This window comes from Abramis brama (assembly GCF_963993115.1).
Source record: "Abramis brama genome assembly, chromosome: 16".
Lineage (NCBI taxonomy): Eukaryota > Metazoa > Chordata > Actinopteri > Cypriniformes > Leuciscidae > Abramis > Abramis brama.
The window spans coordinates 16,170,705-16,191,791 of NC_139978.1; the positions used below are offsets into that span (position 1 = coordinate 16,170,705).

General features: G+C 36.2%; 1 protein-coding gene across 4 annotated transcripts; it reads right to left on the reverse strand.

Moving 5' to 3' along the window:
* Positions 1 to 452: 452 nt before the first annotated feature.
* On the reverse strand, positions 453 to 20,535 carry msi1b (musashi RNA binding protein 1b). Of its 4 annotated transcripts, none has more exons than XM_084138816.1 (14): positions 20,345 to 20,533; positions 20,037 to 20,077; positions 18,742 to 18,823; positions 18,527 to 18,611; positions 12,070 to 12,111; positions 11,865 to 11,957; positions 6,165 to 6,213; positions 4,944 to 5,026; positions 4,726 to 4,843; positions 4,444 to 4,524; positions 3,248 to 3,304; positions 2,898 to 2,960; positions 2,581 to 2,714; positions 453 to 1,758 (listed from the first exon to the last, which is right to left on the reverse strand). In XM_084138816.1, exons 1-14 carry the CDS (start codon positions 20,473 to 20,475, stop codon positions 1,717 to 1,719), a joined length of 1,101 nt encoding a protein of 366 aa, XP_083994942.1. In that variant the 5' UTR covers positions 20,476 to 20,533; the 3' UTR covers positions 453 to 1,716. The 4 variants fall into 4 exon arrangements, with proteins under 4 accessions (XP_083994942.1, XP_083994941.1, XP_083994944.1 ...); XM_084138815.1 differs by having other exon boundaries at positions 2,581 to 2,735; positions 20,345 to 20,531; XM_084138818.1 differs by lacking the exon at positions 3,248 to 3,304 and having other exon boundaries at positions 20,345 to 20,535.
* Positions 20,536 to 21,087: the final 552 nt, after the last annotated feature.

Consider the following 21,087-nt stretch of genomic DNA (forward strand, 5'->3'; position numbering starts at 1 on the left):
AAAAACTGTTTAGTTTCCTAGTTTTTGTAGCAATAAGCATACATGAAGATGACAAGAACTGTTAATTGGCATAACATAGATGTTTATCGTAAAAGACTGATGTGTTACCGTCTACACAACCCCAGAAGCTTAGCGGTAAAAGCTCTAATCATATGACGTGCTTCAACAATAAGATAATGCTGTTTCATCCTGACAGATATCTTTAGTTTCGTTGTATTCTCACAAGTGTCGCATAAATACAGATTTCTATGCGGGGGTGTTCAGTGAGCGCTTTCAGAAGATAGAGATTCAGTAGAAGACCGTAGGCGATTTGACAAGCCCCGAAGCCATAGGTGAATAAAAAAAAGACTAACATTAACAGGCAACGTCTGGCATGAAGTGAGTCATGCATGCAGTGTTTAACCCTCTAGGAGTTCTGAAATTTGAAATAATTGAATTGCCATTTCCAAATATACTTTTTTATTTCATTTTTTATTTCATTTTTTTTTTGAGAGGGTCAAGCTTCAAACAAGAAACATTAAAACTTTCAATTATTAACAGCCATCCTGTTTACTTCATAAAAAGTGTTATTAGTGTTGCTTTTTTTTAAAACCAGTACCAGAATCTTCATTTAATTGAAGTACATTCATATTCAAATTATTACAAGACTTTAAACCTCTAAAAGAGATTAATGGAATTGTGTTACGAATATAAACTTGGTAAAAGCAATGTGACAGCGTGGAAATAGGGGTTACAATTCACATTTTAAATCATCTTACTGAAGATAATACATTAGATCATGACAGCATCAGACATGCATTCGCTCTCTCACACACACACACACACAATAGTAGCATCATTCACATTGCCTTCTGTCAACAAAAAACAAAATAAAACAGTTCAAGTTCATCAAATCATGGAGAAAAAAACAAAAAAAACATTTTTGGACATAAAGAATACCATGCGTTCGCGTTCTTGAGTGTAAAAAAACTCTTAATCACGCTGATAGATCTGACCAGATCAAAAAGACAGTATATACAATATTTTACACAAACAAGGTCAAATCTAAGTCTGAGAAATATGTTCTCCTTGTAATTACTGCTATTTTCATGATCAGTGTAATAAATCCAGTTGCAAAACTAACAAAATATACATTTTGATGTCCCATCACACTATATTCTTCAGTAGAAAATGTACCAAATGCATCTGAAAGTGATTTAGTCTTTTAAATACACTACAAAGATCCACATAGATTTGACACAGATTATTGCTCTTATAAGAACTGAAAAGACTTTTCTACAATTACAGGCCTACATGTACATAATCATCAGAAAAAGACAAAACTTTAAACAAGAACTGAGAGAGAGAAAAGAAACTAAGACAAAAATACACTTAAGTTGTTAGCATTTTAAACTGAGAAATAAACTAATTATTTACAGGTTTAGCTCTATATAAGAGGAGCAGGAGGTTAGTTAGACTGATATGACAGTAATTCATAAAACAGGAAATATGTCACATCACATTATTAGTGTTGTAGCCACCGTTCCATCAGCTTAGGGCCGATTCATCTCATCCAAAACCATTTAATGACAGAGAGCTTGATAAAATAACGATAAAACCCTGCGGCACGTAGAGTGCATCCATTATATTCGATTGAGCTCACATACTTTAAAAATCCTTCCTTATGATGTAGGGAAGACGTCCGAATGATGAACACTGTTGTACCTGTCACTCATTTCAATGGTAGCCGTTAGTAAATGCCGTAGCAATCAGAGGGCCCTGTGAAGGTAAAAATAAAGCATTGTAATTGAAAAGACACAGGAAAAACAAATGATTTATTAAATTCATCATGTGCATCAGATGTTCTCCATCAATGATGTGACGCTTGTGACACACTATGACATGAACACACGTCTATTACTATCATTTTTTTGTGTGAATTATTATTATAATTTTTTTTTTAATAGATAACAATAATAATTATTTCTTAAAAGAAAAAAAGACTGCCTACTGCTTATTAATATTTGAAAATATGCCCTGCAGACATGACTGTTTCAGGGTCAATAATTTGACCTTTTTCACATGGCGAGGTTAGTTCAGGTTGAAAAATGTCATGTGGTGTGGCTCGCCAAAAACGTAATATTTAAGAATTAACATCATGATGCACTGCATGTTTTCAAAGTAAGATAAACGCTTTACTTTTTACTTGATGGATGTTTTACAATGTCTTTTTGTAAACCATATGAAACCAATATGAATACAAAAATAACATTTCTACATTTTTCTTTTCACTTTGCCGACAGCGTTATTTGAGTATTTTATTTTATTATTTGTTAATATTTTGAATTTTTATTTCTATATTTTCAGTTTACATTTCAATTGTAGTTTAATTTAGTAATTTTATGTGCTTTTTCCATTTTATTATTTGTAATTATTTTTCAGTTTTAGTCATTTTAGTACTTCCCAAAGTGACATTTCTAATTTTCCATTGACATTTTTTTTTCATTTAACTTTTTCATGTAATATTCGCATTTATTTTATTTCAATGACTTTTCTAATAGTTTTAGTTAACAGTAACAACACTGCATTTGACTGACTCACCCCAAGGCTGTGGCTGAATCCAGTGCTTGGAGCGGGACTTGCGGCGCTGATATAGCTACTGACAGTTGAGTCCTGATTGGCCGCTCCATACAGGTCTGCCATCGGCCCAGGGCTGCTGGTACCTAAAAATCCACCTGAGCGAGAAGGAGTTGAGCCTACAATAGAAATCGATATTCCACAATATCTCAATCACTTTTCATGAACGGGAAATCTTATAGATATATAGGTCAGCCGGATAGTGAAAAGGCGCATTGGGGTGGGTGCGCTTATTTCCTGAGAATGGGTCATGTGTAGGATGTAAAATGAAATTCTCGCACCTCTGACCACAGCTGCTGCTGCGGCGGCTGCCGCCATGGGGTTGTACGCCGTCAGAGGAATGGCTACAACAACATAGACATGCAAGCAGAACGAGCAAACAAACAGGAAAGAGAACTCAATCAGTATCAAGCTGAAACCAATGGGAAAAGTGCTTGCATCATACAGAGTATGAGATATGATGGTCTGATAATGTGTGGTAACGCCTGAGTAAGCTTTTAAACAGGATTTCCTGGCTGGTGGTGTCACTGCGTAAACTTACAGCACTCAAATCACACTTTGTTGCGTGTTGAAATACGGTGAGCGGGTACCGTGTGCAATAGCTGCTTGTAAAGCTCTTAGAGGGACTAACCTGTGAGCTCAGGGGGGTGGGGTGATGTCAGAAGGGGGGTCCTCTCTAAGTGGAATTCTAGAATAGAGATAAACACAGAAAGCCGTTTAAACATCCACACAAGTGCTGTTCAGACTACACACATGGAGAAGCGCTACAGGGCCTATGGCAGCAACAATGAGTGGCAAGACATGCAAGCGTACAAGTTAGTGCACATAGAAAGATAGTCTCAGACCGCCTCTCTGAGATTTACAAGCAGCCTTGATTCACTGTGAGTTTGTTTAAATCACTGATTTAAATGCTGTTGCAAAACTGTGATATATGACAATATACACTACCGTTTTATTAATACTTTTATTCGGCAAGGATGCATCAAATGGATCAAAAGTGACAGTAAACATTTATAATGTTATAATATTTAAAGTATTAAATATAATATGATTGGAATATTTCCATTTCAATAAATTATGTTCTTTTGAACTTTCTTTGCATCAGAGAAGCCTGAAAAAAAAAATCAGTTTCCACAAAAATATTACGCAGCACAACCATTTTAAACATTGATAATAATAAATGTTTCTTGAGCATCAAATAAGCATATTAGAATGATTTCTGAAGGATCATGCAACTCTGAAGATGCTGAAAATTCTGCTTTGTCATCACAGGAATAAATAACATTTTAAAATATATTCAAGTTGAAAACCGTAAAACAATTTTACTGTTTTTACTGTATTTTTGATCAAAGAAATGCAACCTTGGGAGGAGACTTCTTTCAGAAATATAAAAAATATATATTTAAAAAAAAATTGTACATATAATCTAATATATGTGGTGTTTTTACACATAATATCTGATCACAAAATGGGAAATATATATTTTTTATTACAATTAGTATATTCTTTTGTGCATTTGCAAATTGTGTGACATCAAATGCTTTACCAATACCGCATGTTCACAAGCATATTTAGCAACTAGTTAGCTATGTTACCTAATGTTGGCAACAACCTACCATTACATAATGCTCACTGAATTGTGTATATGCAATTATACACTGAAAATCAATCACTTCCTGGTTCAAAAACCCAATATTTGATTTGCTAAATACCTGAGTGTCTAAAGATTCATTCCAGGAAAGAGTTAAAACACATGAACCAATGTGTGAAAAAGTGTATGGAGACACTGATACAGTATTACAGCATGAGCCAGACATTGAGTCTTACCAGGGAACTGATATGTGTATCCTGGGGTGAGACTAGTATAGCTGCGACCAGCATATGTTGCTGCCTGGAACCCTGGATACCCTGGGAAAAAAAATGTCACTCATCAAATCATATTAAATTAATATTGATCAATGTAGTAGAATGAAAGTATACAATTTGTGTATTCAGTATGAATTCTTGGACCAGTACAGGTTGCACTTTTCACTCTTAACAGCAGAGGGCAGAAGAGTCCACACTATGCTTTTCATTACTTGGAGCCCTAATCATCCATGCCACTCTTACCCAGCATTCCTATGCCAAGCATGAAGGCGTCCATCCCATAGGGCATGACACGAGCACGACCTCTTGAAGAGCCTGTGGGTGACATCACTTCCTTGGGTTGGGCTTTCTTACACTCCACCTGTGATTGGAAAGGGAAGATATCTGTCAGTCAAACATAAGGTTTAACTTTTTAACTTTTCTTCTGAAACGAAACAGCGTCTCAGAATTAGAACTCTCACCATTTTGTTGTTGATCTCGTGGAAGTGGATCTCACAGACTTTCTCCACTACATCTTCATTCTCAAATGTCACAAATCCAAACCCTGAGGGAAGAAAGAGTCCAGACACTCAGACCGCAGTTTACATTTGGATTTCCACTTTAGCCATCATTATAAACAATGTCTACAGTTCATATACTTCAGTTCAACTTCAGGTGAGAAGTTCGGATGCCAAACTCATCAAGCTCGTATATTTAAGTTCAGTAATTTCACTTAAATGGCAATGAAAATTACCTATTAATTGTCATTTAAGTGAAATTACTTAACTACTTATCTACTGCCTTTCTCAATAAATATGATTATGACATCACAAAAAGTACCATGATACTACCATGTTTTTTGGACATGTACCAAGGGAGTACCATAGTATACATTACCTATGATACAGTCTGATACAGTCACTGTACTTTTTAATTAGGGATAAAGTGGGGTCCAAAAGTCTGAAACTAAATATTTTACCTCAAAACATTTCCTTCTTGTAAAATGTCAAAATAAAATGTTCCCACTTCATATTCACATTTAAATGATCCAAGATTGTGGTCCCAGATTTTTTGACTCCAACAAGTATTTGTAAAAATGAATTTCATGTGCTCTTTCCGCATGCCTGTAACTTCTCCATTTTGAGGTTGAATGTTTGTGAATGTGATTGTCCTTAAGGTCCAACCTTAATACTGTAATTATACAGATTTCCTGTGACCTGTATTCTATTTTAAACCTTAGCGGTCATACACGTGTCCACTTTGTCTCCGTAAACAGTGCTAGATTTTCTCAACAAAAAGATGTGCAGCTACATTTTTTTCCAGCAAAAACTTGCTTCTCTCTTCCTTCTCAAGTGCTGCTCTTGTCCCCTGTCTGTGTTTCCATGTGTCTCATCTCCTCCACCTCTCCGCTGGGTTGAAAGGCTGCGGTAAAGCCATGCAAGCTGTCATAATCGATGTGCTGTAGAACCGGCAGGGGGAGGGAAGGGCGCTTAACAAGGTTTTAGCCTAAACCCCGATTAACGAACACACTAATTACTCAATCTCTCTCCTCACCTACCGCTTATCCTACAGAGTACAGGATGGAGGGCCATGGAGAGGAGACGGAGACAGATTGGACCAGGTTTAGGAAAGGAAGGAGCAAACAGGAGAATGGCTGCCATTGACGCGCTTAGTTATTTAAAGAAAGATAAAGGGAAATTTACCTCTGTGCCTGTTGGTGGTTTTGTCAAACATAAGCATGGCGTCATCCACCTGTGGGACAGGAAGAGAGATTGAATTCATACATTAATTTATTATTTGTTATGTAGCATTAGTCAGTTTTCGATCATGTGATGTGTTTCCTATTGTAACAGGAAGTTTGTGACATGAACCATAATAATACTACATGAAAGTCAGTTTCAGTTGATATTAGGGGCATTTGATTGGAGAAAAATAATATGCGTACATCTGCTAGTTTTGTCAACTTTTAGTAGTACGCTAGCTTATACAGTCAATAGCTTTAATGCTAACTGACATCCATTAAAGGCCACAAACTGAAATTTTGATTTTAAGGTTTTTTTAAGGGTCACCCTTGTAAAAAAGAAGTACACTTTGGCATACTTTTAAAAAGAGTACTCATTACAGATAAGTGTAAATGAATGTGTACTGCCAATTGTACTGAAAAGTATTTAAAATATACTTAAAGTCATTTCTATTGAAACGTGCATGTCGTGTATTTAAATGTATTTGTAATTGCACATTTGTAATGATGAAGTTGCAGTTTAGTACATTTAAAATGTAATATTGAATAACACACTACAGTTATGATATTAATCAGGTACTTTACATGTGCTTTAGTATTTTGGTCCACATATCAAATAAGTGTACTCCTTTAAAGCACGAAAGTGTATTTGTCTTGTGTTTTACTGTCTGTATGTGTGTGCAAAAGTGCGTCAGCTTAAGCTTAAAGGTTAGAGGTGAAAGGTCAAACTTAGAGGGCGTAATGTGTGAGCGAGAGAGAGGCAGAAAAACAGTTTCATATTCAATCCAAATCTGAAAAACAAGTGGACAGCCTGACCAATCAACACTTAATGTGCACAAATGCTCACAGTCTCTTGGTGAAAACAAACTAAAAGACCAATAACACTCTCTGCGCTCTCTCCATTTCCTTTTACTCATCTTTTAGTGTGTGTGCCTGGAAAAAGAAATCCACTTGCCTAGTATTGCAGTATGGTTTAATATTACTAGTTATTAATTGGTTGATATTTGGTCATTTTGAGATTGTCAGCTGATAACTGTGTCCACTTAGCCAAAATCTTATAACAGCCTTGCACTTTATTTTATCAATGAATAAAATCAATTCATTTTAAAATTAGTGATGCACTATAAAGATTTTTGTTTTGTTTACCAAAACGGAAATTAAAGTTTTCATTTAACCGAAAACTGGAATCAAAAATAAAGTTTAATGTATTTTGGGTTTAATGTAATTTGGGTTTAAAATTCAATGTAAATTAATGTAATTTGGGTAATTGAGTAATTGAACTCGACATGTTGATCAATGCGTCATGTTCTTAGGTGATAAACCAGTAGTAGAAAATTTCTTCGGCAATGAGCCACCTCTTGAAAATTCAGCCAAACAAATTTTACCTACTCTAGCATAATTTTTTAACCAACTTGTTTGACTATTGTAGCTTATCCGTGTTGTTCGTACAAAGTAGATACTGACACAGTCAAAATGTGACCTGTTTCGGTCAATGATTTCGATTCTGGCCAAAATGAAAATTCTTTTTTTTTAACATTTTTTTTTAACATTTTATTTCAAATAAGTGTTCATTTAATTTCATACATTTTATGAACATTTAATTTTCTATCATTTGGCATTATTTTATGTTGCGGTTGACAATATGGCAGTCTTGGACATAACAGCAAAAACAACAGTTAATGATATTATGATAGAAATGAATATATTCTCAAGCAAAAGTCCCCCCTCACAACTATTCCTTTTTAGAAATAAACAATATCTGCGAGGATTTTCAGTCAGGATTTAAACCGTACCATAGTACTGAGACAGCTCTAATTAGAGTCACAAATGATTTGCTCTTATCATCCGATCGTGGTTGTATCTCTCTATTAGTGTTACTCGATCTTAGTGCTGCATTTGACACTATTGACCACAACATTCTTTTAAATAGACTCGAAAATAATGTTGGCATTAGTGGAATTGCACTAGCATGGTTTAAATCATACTTATCTGACCGTTATCAGTTTGTAGCAGTAAATGAAGAGATGTCTTATCGATCACAAGTTCAGTATGGTCGTACCACAAGGCTCAGTACTAGGACCGTTGCTGTTCACTCTGTACATGCTACCCTTGGGAGATATTATTAGGAAGCATGGAATTCGTTTTCACTGTTATGCCGATGATACTCAGCTCTATATTTCTTCACGCCCTTCGAAACTTACCAATTCACAAAATTAACAGAATGTATAGCTGATATAAAAAATTGGATGACTAGTAATTTCCTACTACTTAATTCTGAAAAAACAGAGATTCTAATTATTGGACAAAAAACTTCCTCACGTAATAACCTAGAATACTGTCTAACACTTGATGACTGCTCTGTCAAGTCTTCGTCGTCAGTTAGGAACCTGGGTGTGCTCTTTGATACCAATCTTTCATTTGAAAGTCACGTGTCTAGTATCTGTAAAACCGCATTTTTCCATCTTAAAAATATATCTAAATTACGCCATATGCTCTCATTGACAAATGCGGAACAATTAGTTCATGCGTTCATGACCTCAAGGCTAGATTATTGTAATGCTCTTATATGTGGTTGCCCTGCACGCTTAATAAACAAATTACAGCTAGTTCAAAACGCAGCAGCTCAAGCTCTTACCAGAACCAGGAAGTATGACCATATTAGCCCTGTTCTGTCAACACTGCCTTGGCTCCCTATTAAACATTGTATAAATTTTTAAATATTGCTGATTAATTACAAAGCACTAAATGGTTTAGCTCCGCAGTATGAGCGAGCTCTTAACGCATTATAGTCCTTCACGTCTATTACGATCTCAAAATTCCGGCCAGTTGATAATACCTAGAATATCAAAATCGACTGCTGGCGGTAGATCCTTTTGCTATTTAGCACCAAAACTTTGGAACAGTCTTCCTAACATTGTCCGGGAAGCAGACACACTCTGTCAGTTCAGAGCTAGACTAAAAACACATCTCTTTGACCTAGCATACACATAACACATTATAGACTTCTATAATTCAATTTTAGGCTGCATAGATCAGGTCAGCCGGAACCGGGAACACTCCCCATAAATCCTGATGTACTCGTTACATCATAAGAAAAATGGCGTCTACGCTAATATTAGTCTCTCTGTTCATCCCGAGGTTTACCGCAGTCTTCCGGATCCAGGCCGTATCCAGATCTGATGAAGGACCTGCGGCTGGACGCGACGACAACGCAGTCCTGAAGTGTCAACTAGTCTCTGCTCTGTGAAGGCCTCCCTCCCCTCCCTTTACCTCTCTATAGATAAAGCGTTGTCGGGATAATTCCGGTTCGCGTAGCTACGCGGAAGCAATAAAAATTCTGTATTATAAATTTTAAGGCCAGACAAGTAGTTTGTTGAGGGTTGGTTTGTAGCGAAGGACTACACGCCTGCACACATATATTCAAACGCGCATACCTATAGACTGAACTCGTAATATGCATGTGCACGCCATCAGCGTTCTCACGGGTTCGCGTTTTTAAAGTTTGCGCAGAGATGATCTAATGATCGTCGCGACGGAAGTGAATCAATCAAAATTAACTTTAGCTGGACAATAACTTTATTCTAGAGCTGCTATAAAGCCAAAACCATCTCTGTTACTTTAATTTCCTATTATCACTGTAAAGCCGCTTTGGAACAATCTACATTGTTAAAAGCGTTATATAAATGAAGATGACTTGACTTGATCAGATGCTTTCTCAACAGCTGTTTTTTCAACGCTGTCATTGTATCCACATCGCTTCGATCAGATGCTTTCTCGACCGCTGTTTTCTCACAACTTTAATTTTATCCACATCTTTATGATCAGATGCTTTCTCAACTGCTTTCTCAACGCTGTCATTTTTGTTTATTTTGTTATTGAGAGAAAAGCGAGCAACACATATTTACATATTTATCTAAACGCCGCTCTCAGGAGCGTGAACGGCGTCGTAATGTTCGTCATCAGTATATCCGCTGCAAAGGAATTTCATTTTTTTTACCCCCTGAGCAAAGAACAAAAAAGAATTTCGCTGTGAGTATATCAGGGACTTAAGGGTCAGAAATCTTAGTGTTGCTCTCACTTTTCACACTTTTGTATTTAATATCTTGAAAACCTTTCTATTTTCTAGTATCTTATGTAATTGAGTTCCAAATTGATTCCCTTCTTGTTCTGTGTGCTTCTTCTCATGGTGTTTTTCTCTCTCCATCGCTCCCTCTCTCCATCCCTTGTTCAAACCAGGCCAGAACACAAAGTGACCAGTGAGGCAAACTAATCTGCAACTTCCCCGGGTGGCTGCCACTATCATCTCTCTCTCTTTTTTCTCTCTCTGTCTGCATTCCACACTCAAGTATGGCTCAAGAATGATGAATTATTTTCTATCAAAGTCTTGCACCCAAATCACTGACAATGTGTGATTGAAGTGTGATGCAAAGAAACAATTGAAGATCTATAGCACATCAGTTTTTGGGGTGTATTGTTGTGTTACTTCAGTTATGAACATTTGTCCTCCCCCTAAACACACAGTCTCTACCTCATTTTCTCTCCTACACACACACACCCCAAACACAAAACCTTTTGCCCGCTAAATTACTTGGGGACAATGGATGGGCAGGGTCACCGTGGTAACCGGGTAGGAGGGGGGCTGAGGGCAGTAGCAGCTGTTCCATCAAATTAATTCAGATTCAAGTAATCTCCCCCACCTTCCCCAGCAAACAAAATTCACCCCTTCAAACTCTCAAACTCTACCCCAACTCTTTCTGTCTCTCTGCGCCTTTCTTGTTCCCTCTTTCACGCTTCCCCACCAAACTGGCTCAAATTGCACTCAGTACACCTTTGAAAAACCTCAGAATGATTCTTTTCTGTTATTTTATTTGAAAATTGTTTTAAAAATGAATCATTCCAACTGTAAATTCTGATTGGATGAGTCATGTTTGATACCGTTTTAAATTGACTAGAAACAAACACGTTACCGTACATTCTACAATAATGTTCAAATGTTTGGGGTCAGTAAGATTCTTATTATTTTTTTTTTAAGAAATTAATACTTTTATAATACGTTTTGAAGTTTGCTTACATAAAAGAATCGTGAAAAAAATGTATCAAGGTTTTCACAAAAAAATATTAAGCACCATTTTTAACATCGGTAATTATAAGACATGTTTCTTGAGCTTCAAATCAGCAAATTAGAATGATTTCTGAAGGATCATGTGACACTGAAGACTGGAGTAATGATGCTGAAAATTCAGCTTTGATCACATGAATAAATTACATTTTAACATCTATTAAAACAGAAAACAGTTATTTTACATTGTAAAAATATTTCACAATATTACTGGTTTTATTGCATTTTTGATCAAATAAATGCAGCCTAAATGAGCATAAGAGACTTCTTCAAAAGATGAAAAAAATCTTTATGACCCCAAATTAATATTGCTGAATGTGCGTTACTTGGCAACTATAAATTGCTTAACATTGGACCTTTATCACAAGAATTGTTTATTCTGATTATCATATGGTATTGTATTTCATCCTTTTGCCAAGCCTAAGTACATCACTTACCCATAGTAAAAGCACTATACCATACTGCCTCTCAAGGCTTATCTCTTTATTTTATCACCAGGATATCCCATAAAGCCTTCACTTGTTTCACACAAAGGCGACTTACCTTTCCGAACTGGTCAAAGTACTGCTTTACATCTTCAATAGTAGTATTCACCGACAGGCCTCCAACAAAGATTTTCTTTGTCCGAGTCACCAACTGAAAAAGAGAGAGAGGGTGAAGAGATGAAGATCTTCAAAAATGACAAAAATCTGGATATTATATAGCACAAGCGTCTCGTCTTGACCATGTTGACCAGTCAGGCACATACCTTAGGCTGGGCTCGCCGCGGGAAGGCAACTTTCGGGTCAATCTAGAGGAGAGTTTGAGAGGAGAAGGTCTAGTTTAGAGAAATTCTGGAGAAAGAGGAACACTGACACCAACACACCCGGGACTGTAAATGAGAACATCAGTGAGAAGCTCGCATCCTCTGAGCTCTGGTTTCAGTTGGTGTCTCTTGCAGTGACATCTGCCTGTGTGTTTTAAAGGCTCTGGCTGGACCTTGCATTAACTGTACTGTCTGAGAATGATGGTACAATACATGCAGAGCGAAGGACAAGAGTGATGAGAAATATGAAAAAGAAATGTAGAACAATAGTGACCGTGAGAAACTATTAAGAGAAGAGTAAAGCTCTGTTCACACTGACAGTGATTTTGTTGCTGGATGTTGGCAGATCGCTGTACTGTTGGTCGCTTGTAGGCATTTCTAATATTATTGTTGGGCTGCGCAATTGGGCGTAACTTTTGGACATCCAATCACAGATGAGCTGTATTGTCGGTAAAAATAAGTATCACTCTATTTTTACAATGAATCATTCTGGAAGGAAATAGCTTGGCATGTAAATGGCAGCAGTGCATAATACATCATAATAACTGTTGCATATTCATACAAATCATAATTTAGAAAATGATATACACTACCGTTCAAAAGTTTGGGGTTCGTAAGTGTTTTTAAAAGAAATCTTTTATGCTCATCAAGGCTTGATTTACTTTAACCAAAATACAGTAAAAACCGTAATATTATTAAAATAACTTTTCTATTTCAATATATATTAAAAAAGATTCCTGTGATGGCAAAGTTCAAAGCTGAATTTTCAGCATTATTACTTCAGTCTTTTACTTCAGTATTTTTGTGAAAACCTTGATCTATTTAAATAGAATAGCTTTTATTTGAAATAGAAGTCTTTTGTGATGTTATAAATGTCTTTACTGTCTCTTAATGTTTCCTTGCTCAATAAAAGTTTCTTATATTAAAAGATAACATGCTCCACTGTCTTCACTCCAACTGTCAGTCACCGCAATGTGACTTTTCTCAACGCTAGTGCTCACCGCCGCTCATGGAAAACTGGGGGTTGCTTTGTCGCTGTCAGTGTGAACGGTAACAAGAGTGTAGTAACGACACAAATGACAAAAAAACAGGGTGAAAAGTGTACAGGTTTCTATGAGAGGCAAGTATGACTAGACAGAAGAGGCTGTCATGGCCTCCTGTGACTGAGTGCGCCGGACAAGAGAAGGGTCAGCTTTCCTGTAAACATCACTGGACGACATGAAAAACACTCAGGGAAACACCAAAACCATATTTCTTTGGAAGAAGAGTGGTCAGAAAACAAAAGAAGGCACAGAAACTCAAGCAGAAAAGCATCCTTGACCCACACACTCTTTTGACAGCCAAACAAAAAGTATTTTGTTTGTTTGTGTTTGTTTGTTTTTGCATGTCTTTCTTTCTATTTCTTTTCTTTTCTTTCTTTCTGCAGATTTGAATACTGTTTAATTGTGTCCGAATATGGAAAATGAGCTGTAAAACACTGTATCCAGCTCCTTGAAAACTACTGTATATTTGTAATTAAATACATTAAAACAATGTTGAAGTAGCTAAAAAGCTAGTACTGTAGATCTGTGTAAATGTAGCAACAACATTTGATACCATTAGTTTTTTTTTTTTTTTTTTTTTTTAATGAACCATGTGCAGATAATTTGTCGATCAGCACCCGTTGAAACAATCAACAAACTAGATTACAGATACTCAAGATACTCTATATTAGTCTATAGTCTAGTCCATCTATTTACCAAATGCTAGTCTACATCATGCTGTACTGAGGTTAAATTCTAGAAGACAGTGAAGGCAGTACAGCGCTAGCAGCAATAATGATTAGTCTGTCCGAGAGAGGGTTCGAATAGAGCTACGCTAAAGAGCTAGCATCTCTGAGGTAAACTACAGCAGTTTACCAGAGTTGCTTGTTTATTTTCATACACCAGACTACGAGTAACAGAGTTTCTTTGTGAATCTAGAGAGTAAAATGAAGAGGCTAAGCTAATCTGAACAGAGATCTTATGCAGAAGCTATGGTTTATGTCTATAGTTTCTAGACTACTCTGATAGTCACCTCCGGTCCACAACATTGCTGAGGCCGCACCACTCCTGTGCACAATCAAAAACAAACAAACAGACACACACACAAACAAACAAAATCAACATACAGCACCGACGCACATGAGAGGAAGGCATATAAAGCAGATTATTGTCATTGGAGTTGATTTTGACTATGTGGAGGGTGAAGAGACATTGAAAAGTAATGGAATCAGTAGGGGCTTGTATGTTTAACCATCATAGACATTTATTAAAATCAGATTATTAGTGGTCTTTGACACTTTTTCAGTCTTTAATATTTGTTAATATCCTTTGCATTTTATCCAGGAAATGGGTCAATGAAATGAGATTATTATTGTTAATTTTTAAAAATACATTATACATACAATAAATACACATCTTCTATTCTGAGTATGTCTTTACATACATAGTGCTTTTAAAGTACATTTAACCACTACAGACATTCACAAATAGTATGAGTTTTTCAACTCTCCTACTTTTCACTTTTTCCGTCTTTAATATTTGCTTATATCTTTTAATTTTATCAAAATTAAATGACATGAAATTAAAAATTAGGTTTTTTTTTGTCTATTAATTGTTTTAAAAAAATACATTAAAATGCAGTTTATACTTACAATGAATGAATGAATTGCATTTCTATTGTAAGCATGTTTTTTTAATTCTGAATTAAAATTTATTTTGATATTTTTGGGGCCATTAAATCATATTGTTAAAAATATCAGGGTGGTACACCTGTCCTGATAACTAATAATAATAAAAAAAATAATTTAAAGAATTCAGTTTTTGAAATAATCTTTTATTATTATTATTATTATTAAAATAATATTTTAACAAATCTGCTTCACTGCTTATAAAAATGTATATAAACGTATATATGCAATTAAAATTAATTTAAAAAAAATTAAACGGGTATCAAATGATATCAAAACCCCTGCAGACGCTCATGACTGTGTCAAAAAGTCTCTTAAAATATCAGATCATTTTATGACAAAGCAAGGTTAGTTTAGGATAAAAAGAAAATGTTTATTACGTTTAACTGGATGGTTGCACCAAAGGACATTTTTATTTTAAGATTTAACATTTTGTTAAACAGAATAAAAGTTATTCAAAACCACCTGAAACAAACGAGAATAAAAAAAGCTAATAAAAAGAAAATGTTTATTACGTTTAACTGGATGGTTGCACCAAAGGACATTTTTATTTTAAGATTTAACATTTTGTTAAACAGAATAAAAGTTATTCAAAACCACCTGAAACAAACGAGAATAAAAAAAGCTAATAAAAAGAAAATGTTTATTACGTTTAACTGGATGGTTGCACCAAAGGACATTTTTATTTTAAGATTTAACATTTTGTTAAACAGAATAAAAGTTATTCAAAACCACCTGAAACAAACGAGAATAAAAAAAGCTAATTTCTAAGAACATGACATGTGTTAGGGTAGGGTAACACGACAACAATGCACCTTGCTTTGTGTTTTTCGCATATAGACAACAAACGATCCCCGTTCACACGGATCCACGAAAATGACTTAAAATGCTGTATTCTGCTGCCAAGCCAGTAGTTGGCGATGTTAGTTTGTAAAGAAACACTAAGTGCCTTTAGACTGAATGCAAGCGCATAACGTCACTGTTTTCACAAATTCACGTTTACACAGAGACGATAACTGTATCGTGTTCAAAAACAGCCCCCAAAAAGCCGTTGTCAGGTAAATGAACGGCAAAAACGCATAAAAAGTTTTCAGTGTTTAGTGGTGTCATGTAACATGTTTCCTTTTCTTTATCTTGGACACTCTTTATTTGCCATTGACCCAGAGGTCAATATTACAGTGAGAACCTTTCCGAGTATCACTAACAGAGCTAGTACACTTCAGTATTGAAGTGTGCACTACAGATGCACATTTTGTACAGAGACTTTGATTTGTGTGTTTACTTTGAGGGTGTTTTAAGATGCTGTCAATACTTCTCTGTGGCTCAGGGAATAACATTCCCCTTTGATTCACAACTTTTCCATTTTGAGGAAATATAAACATATAGCTACACAGCTTTCTTTAACATAAAAAAAAATATTCCAAACATGCATACATGATTTCTGAAATACACTAAAAAGGATATATTCTAACAGCATTTGACCACAATGTGTCCTTAAACAGCCAAAATTGCCATCCCTGTCAAAACTATTTTAAGTCAATAGACTTAACTAATCAGGTCAATCCTTCAGGGTCAGTCGCTGACACCCTGTTAGCAGAATGTGTATCAATCACATGCAGACAAACACACAAGCAAATGACTGCATCATCTACAAGAAAGTTCAACAGTGCGTCCCAAGACCGCTGACTTAAAATCGTGATTTTTATGAGTTGTGCCGCACACATTTCTCTCTTTCTTTCCTGGCCTCCCCTCCTCCACCGGCCCATCGCTGAGCTCGTTAAGCTAATCTCCAGTTTAAAGTCGGCCCAGGCGAGCAGCCATAAGGCACCTTCACAGGGGCACAGTCATAGAGGTAAAGCAGGACAAAGGCCTCCATGTTCCCCTGGCTCTGCCTGCCTCTCTCTCAGGGGGGAGGCACTTAGAAAACAGCACAAGCGGCCACGCTGTGGAAGACTGGAGCTGAGAGACACTTTCTAAATGTTCTCTTTAGTTATTATGTTGGTTTTATTTAAGAGTCCGTCGGGCTTTTCCAGTCTCTGTCAGCCTCGGAAAACGGTTCGAATAGTATGGAAGCTTATTTCCACCACGGAATAAAAATATAAAAAAAGTATATACTTATTACTGTATATCTCTTCATTCTGAATTTTTTTGTCTCAAAATTGCAAGCTTATATCTCACAATTCTAAGTTTACCGTGAGACGTTAGAGAAAAAAGTCACAATTGTGAGATGTAAACTCAAAATTCTGAGGGAAAAAAGTCAGAATTACAAGATGTAAACTCAGAATTCGGAGAAAAAAAGTTTGTGAATTCCAAGATGTAAAAAAGTCTGAATCATGAGATGTAATTTCGAATTCTGAGGGAAAAAGTCAGAATCGCGGAATACAAACTCAGAATTTTGAGGAAAAGAAGTCAGAATCACGAGGTGTAAATTCTGAATTCTGAGGAAAAAAGTCAGAATTGCAAGATGTAAACTTAGAATTCAGAGAAAAAAAGTCAGAATCGTGAAACGTAAACTTAGAATTCAGAGAAACATTTTTTTCCAGAATTGTGAGATGTAAACTTGCAATTGTGAGAAAAAAAAGTCCTGAATTGTGAAATAAAAAGATCGCAATCACCTTTTTTACATTTTTATTTTGTGGCGTCAATAATATTCCACATGGCAACTCAATTTTAGGGTAATTCCAAACACCTTTTACACAAATTACCTGAAGATTATTTTTGAAGCACAGAAACACACAGTTTCGTTGTGGTTTGCCGTGTACTACCTGTTGCCATAGTGCAAGGCTGTGTTTTACTCAAATGAGGAACTAGTTCAAACTTTCAGTAGAGGGGAGAGAAAGACAGAGATGTGAAAGTTTTTTTTTTCTTCTCCTTCAAGCTTCACCCTCCCTCCCCACTGACCCCCTGGGGGGGTGACTCCACTGTCGCCATGGCAACCAACGGGCACCATTGTCCCAGGACCCGCCTGCTCTGCACAGTGACAAAGACTCTCACAAATAGATGCACCACAACACACAAGACCTCTCATCAAAGTTTCCCATTTTTTAACACTCTTACTCTAACTAGTAATCAGTTTGCAAATACAAACGCAAAATCATGTTTATTTTATTATTTAGATTGTTGTCATTTACAAACTAGGCCTTACTTTAAAAAAGATATCCTTTCTAACAGTGATACACCTGTTAGAAAAACATCACACAAGACTCAAGGACTTTCCGCAAGGGAAAAATCTGAATTCCGCATGAGTCTAATGTGTTTGGTGAGACTCTTGAGACAAGGCACCACAATGGCTTCCCAGCATACCCTGTTCGGGTCCCCTAGTTACCATAGTGATTGACACAGAATAGGAATGCTTCCCTGACAACCTCATTGAGGAAAGGCTGAGATGGGAACTTTTTCTCACTCTCGCCCGAATTGTTTGACCAAAACCCAAAGTGAAAAGGCATGAAACCTCACATGCATACACAGCATCTGCGACGATAGCGAATCGCTATATCATGGCATTACAGTCAGTCGCAGACACTGCACTAAAACTCATTAAAGCAAAAAAATAAACTAATATTTAAAAAAAATGTGTATCTAACGTATTTAGTTAACGCACCCTTGGCTAATTGACAGAATAAGCCAAAGGATGGCAATGACGCACATGAAATGGTTAGCAGAACATAACTAAATTATGTTAAAACTCACAGTTTTGGAGTCCAGCTCATGTCTGGTCTGGGCCAGAACTTTGTCCACGCCAGCTTGGTCAACAAATGTGACAAATCCGAAACCCCTAGGCAAAAGAGAGATCAAAATTACAACACCGTCCTCCACCCATTCTGTGTAAAAAGGACAATGCAGTCAATAATAAAAGCCTTTGTATGTTTGCTGTAGCTTCTGGGTCAGGTTGGTTGTTCCCTTACCTTGAGCGCTTTGTAACTGGATCTCTCATCACCATACTCTCTTTCACTTCACCAAACTTGCAGAAGTAGTCCTTCAAACCCTCTGAGAAAGCAGGAGAAGAAGACTTATTTACCACATTAGGGCTGAGAAGCTTAATCAGTGCGGGAAAACCAAGATTATTCGTGGATGACATCAACAGTGAACGAATGACATCATCAATAGAGATGATCTAAGAAGCCTGATGTGAAATACAAGGTGAGGTCATCATCATGTAGTGAAATATACAAGACTTTTAATGTTAAGTTTAGATCTGGATTACATTATCCACTCTTTAATGCTCTATTATTGATGTCTACATCTAGATAGTTGTTTTAAAAACATCAAATATGATTTTCAAGTCCAAACTTTAGGCTAACAATATATTAGGCCAAAATATGCTCCTCAGCCACCTCAGTTACCGACTTTGCTGTTAAGTAGGTGTCTGCCAAGCTTAATGAAAATGTTAATCTAGTAAATGTTCATAATAACTGGCAGAATCAGATGACAGGAAGGCTATTAAGAGTTTTGTGGCATGAACAATACCTCAGCGTAATTCAAAACAACAATGTGTCCTACATTCTGAGGACAGCTTACAGCATGACAGCAGTTGGTAAAACTTTCTCCATTCATTCAGCTAAACCTGTTGTATAGCCTTTGCACAAAGGATCAAGCCAAATTACAGAGCAACCCAATGGATGTATTTTGCCATCCAGGACTGCTTATTAGTTGCATGCATAAGGTGAATGACATAACTGGAGCTGTACAAACAATATGCATTATAAAAACGTTTTTAGAATTGTTATGTATCACTGTAAAAAAAAAAAAAAAAAAAAAAGCTGCCTTAATTTTTTAAGTACAATCAAATTGGCTGTGCAAGTAATTTCAACTTAAATTACATTAAACTTTACACTACTTCCAAAAATTAGTCGAATCTCATATAACTTAAAAAATTGTTTAAAATGGCTTAACTTATTTTGATGGGTTGAAGTAATGTAAAAACATGGTGTCATGACTTATTGATCGTGTCATTTTTTATTTTTTACAGTGTGTACCATCTTTAATTTACTTCACAGTAATTTCTTACATTTCAACTCGATTTTAAGCAGAGATGTTCTTTATATGTTATTAAATTCTGCATTGAATTTGCAGGTTGTAACTGATTCTACTGTAGACTTTTTAGTTGGTTGACATATTAAGACATTTATTCAGAGTTTTATTTGAATCAGATCCCCGTCTTTGGCTGGCATGTGCAGAGACTTAGTAAAGTGTTACTCACCTTGCGTAGTCTGCCAGCTCAGACCACCGATGAACATTTTGCTGTGAAAACAACACAAACAAGTGATCAACAAGTGCTTCGCGTTGGAGTATAAATCTGAAAAGACCGAAGAGCCGCGTGAAGATTGTCAGAGATTGAAATAACGGCAGTGAGTCTCAGTGAATCTCATCCGAGTGGATGAGAGGTGCGCTGGACTCCGCCAAAACACGTTTCCCTCTTTGTTGAGTTACTTTTTAATTGATTTCGCCCTGACGCTCTTATATGTAGATAAGTAAGAGGAAGGTTTGTTTGTTTTGTTTTTTTTTTACCAGGGGTCGTGCGGAGAGTCCGAGGAGGACAGGTTACTTTGGCTGCCTTCCGACTCCATTGCGCGGCTGTGTATCCCGTCCGAGTATGGTGCGAGAAAGGAGGCAGAAAGTGTGGAGAGGGGGATTGGCATGGGGTGAGTTAGAGCTCAAAGCCCAAAGACTCCACCTCTCTCTTGGTCCAGTCCTGACGTGAAACACGGGGGCTCCCGAGAACTGACCGGGAGTCAGTGGATTACCTTCCGTGACACGATGATGACATCAGAACAACTGAAACGATTTAGCATCACGTTAACTGTTAATGCGGGAGATCTGTCTTTTTTACTTTATAATAGTCAACATTATTTATTTATTTAGTTAATATAATAGCATTATAAACATATTTATATGTATTTATTATGTTATGTACTGAAATTACATTACGGTTGTTGTTGTTTTTTTTGCATACCAAAGCATCCATACAAAAAGTGTCAGTTACAATAATACAATAAAAATATGGCATAGGCCTGCCATTAATGTTAATAATAATGAGAATTAATGAATGAATACATGAAAGTTCAGCAACATGAAATATAGGCTACATAAGACTATACAGACAATAAAATAAATAAATAATTAACAACAATGAAATGTGATACGAAAATCATGCACAAATGCCCTCCCCTACCTAGACAAACAAAGAGTGACATTTGAGAGTTTTGCAAAATGATTTCTCTAACTTTATAACAATGAAGGTGGAAATGCGA

Excerpts from the sequence above, each read along its gene's own strand:
- msi1b (XM_084138815.1), bottom strand. The coding sequence starts at position 20,475 with ATGCCAATCCCCCTCTCCACACTTTCTGCCTCCTTTCTCGCACCATAC. Across the intron at positions 3,305-4,443 it reads ATACACATATCAGTTCCCTG|AATTCCACTTAGAGAGGACC; the intron begins GTAAGACTCAAT and ends TCTCTATTCTAG. Across the intron at positions 2,961-3,247 it reads CCACCCCCCTGAGCTCACAG|CCATTCCTCTGACGGCGTAC; the intron begins GTTAGTCCCTCT and ends ATGTTGTTGTAG.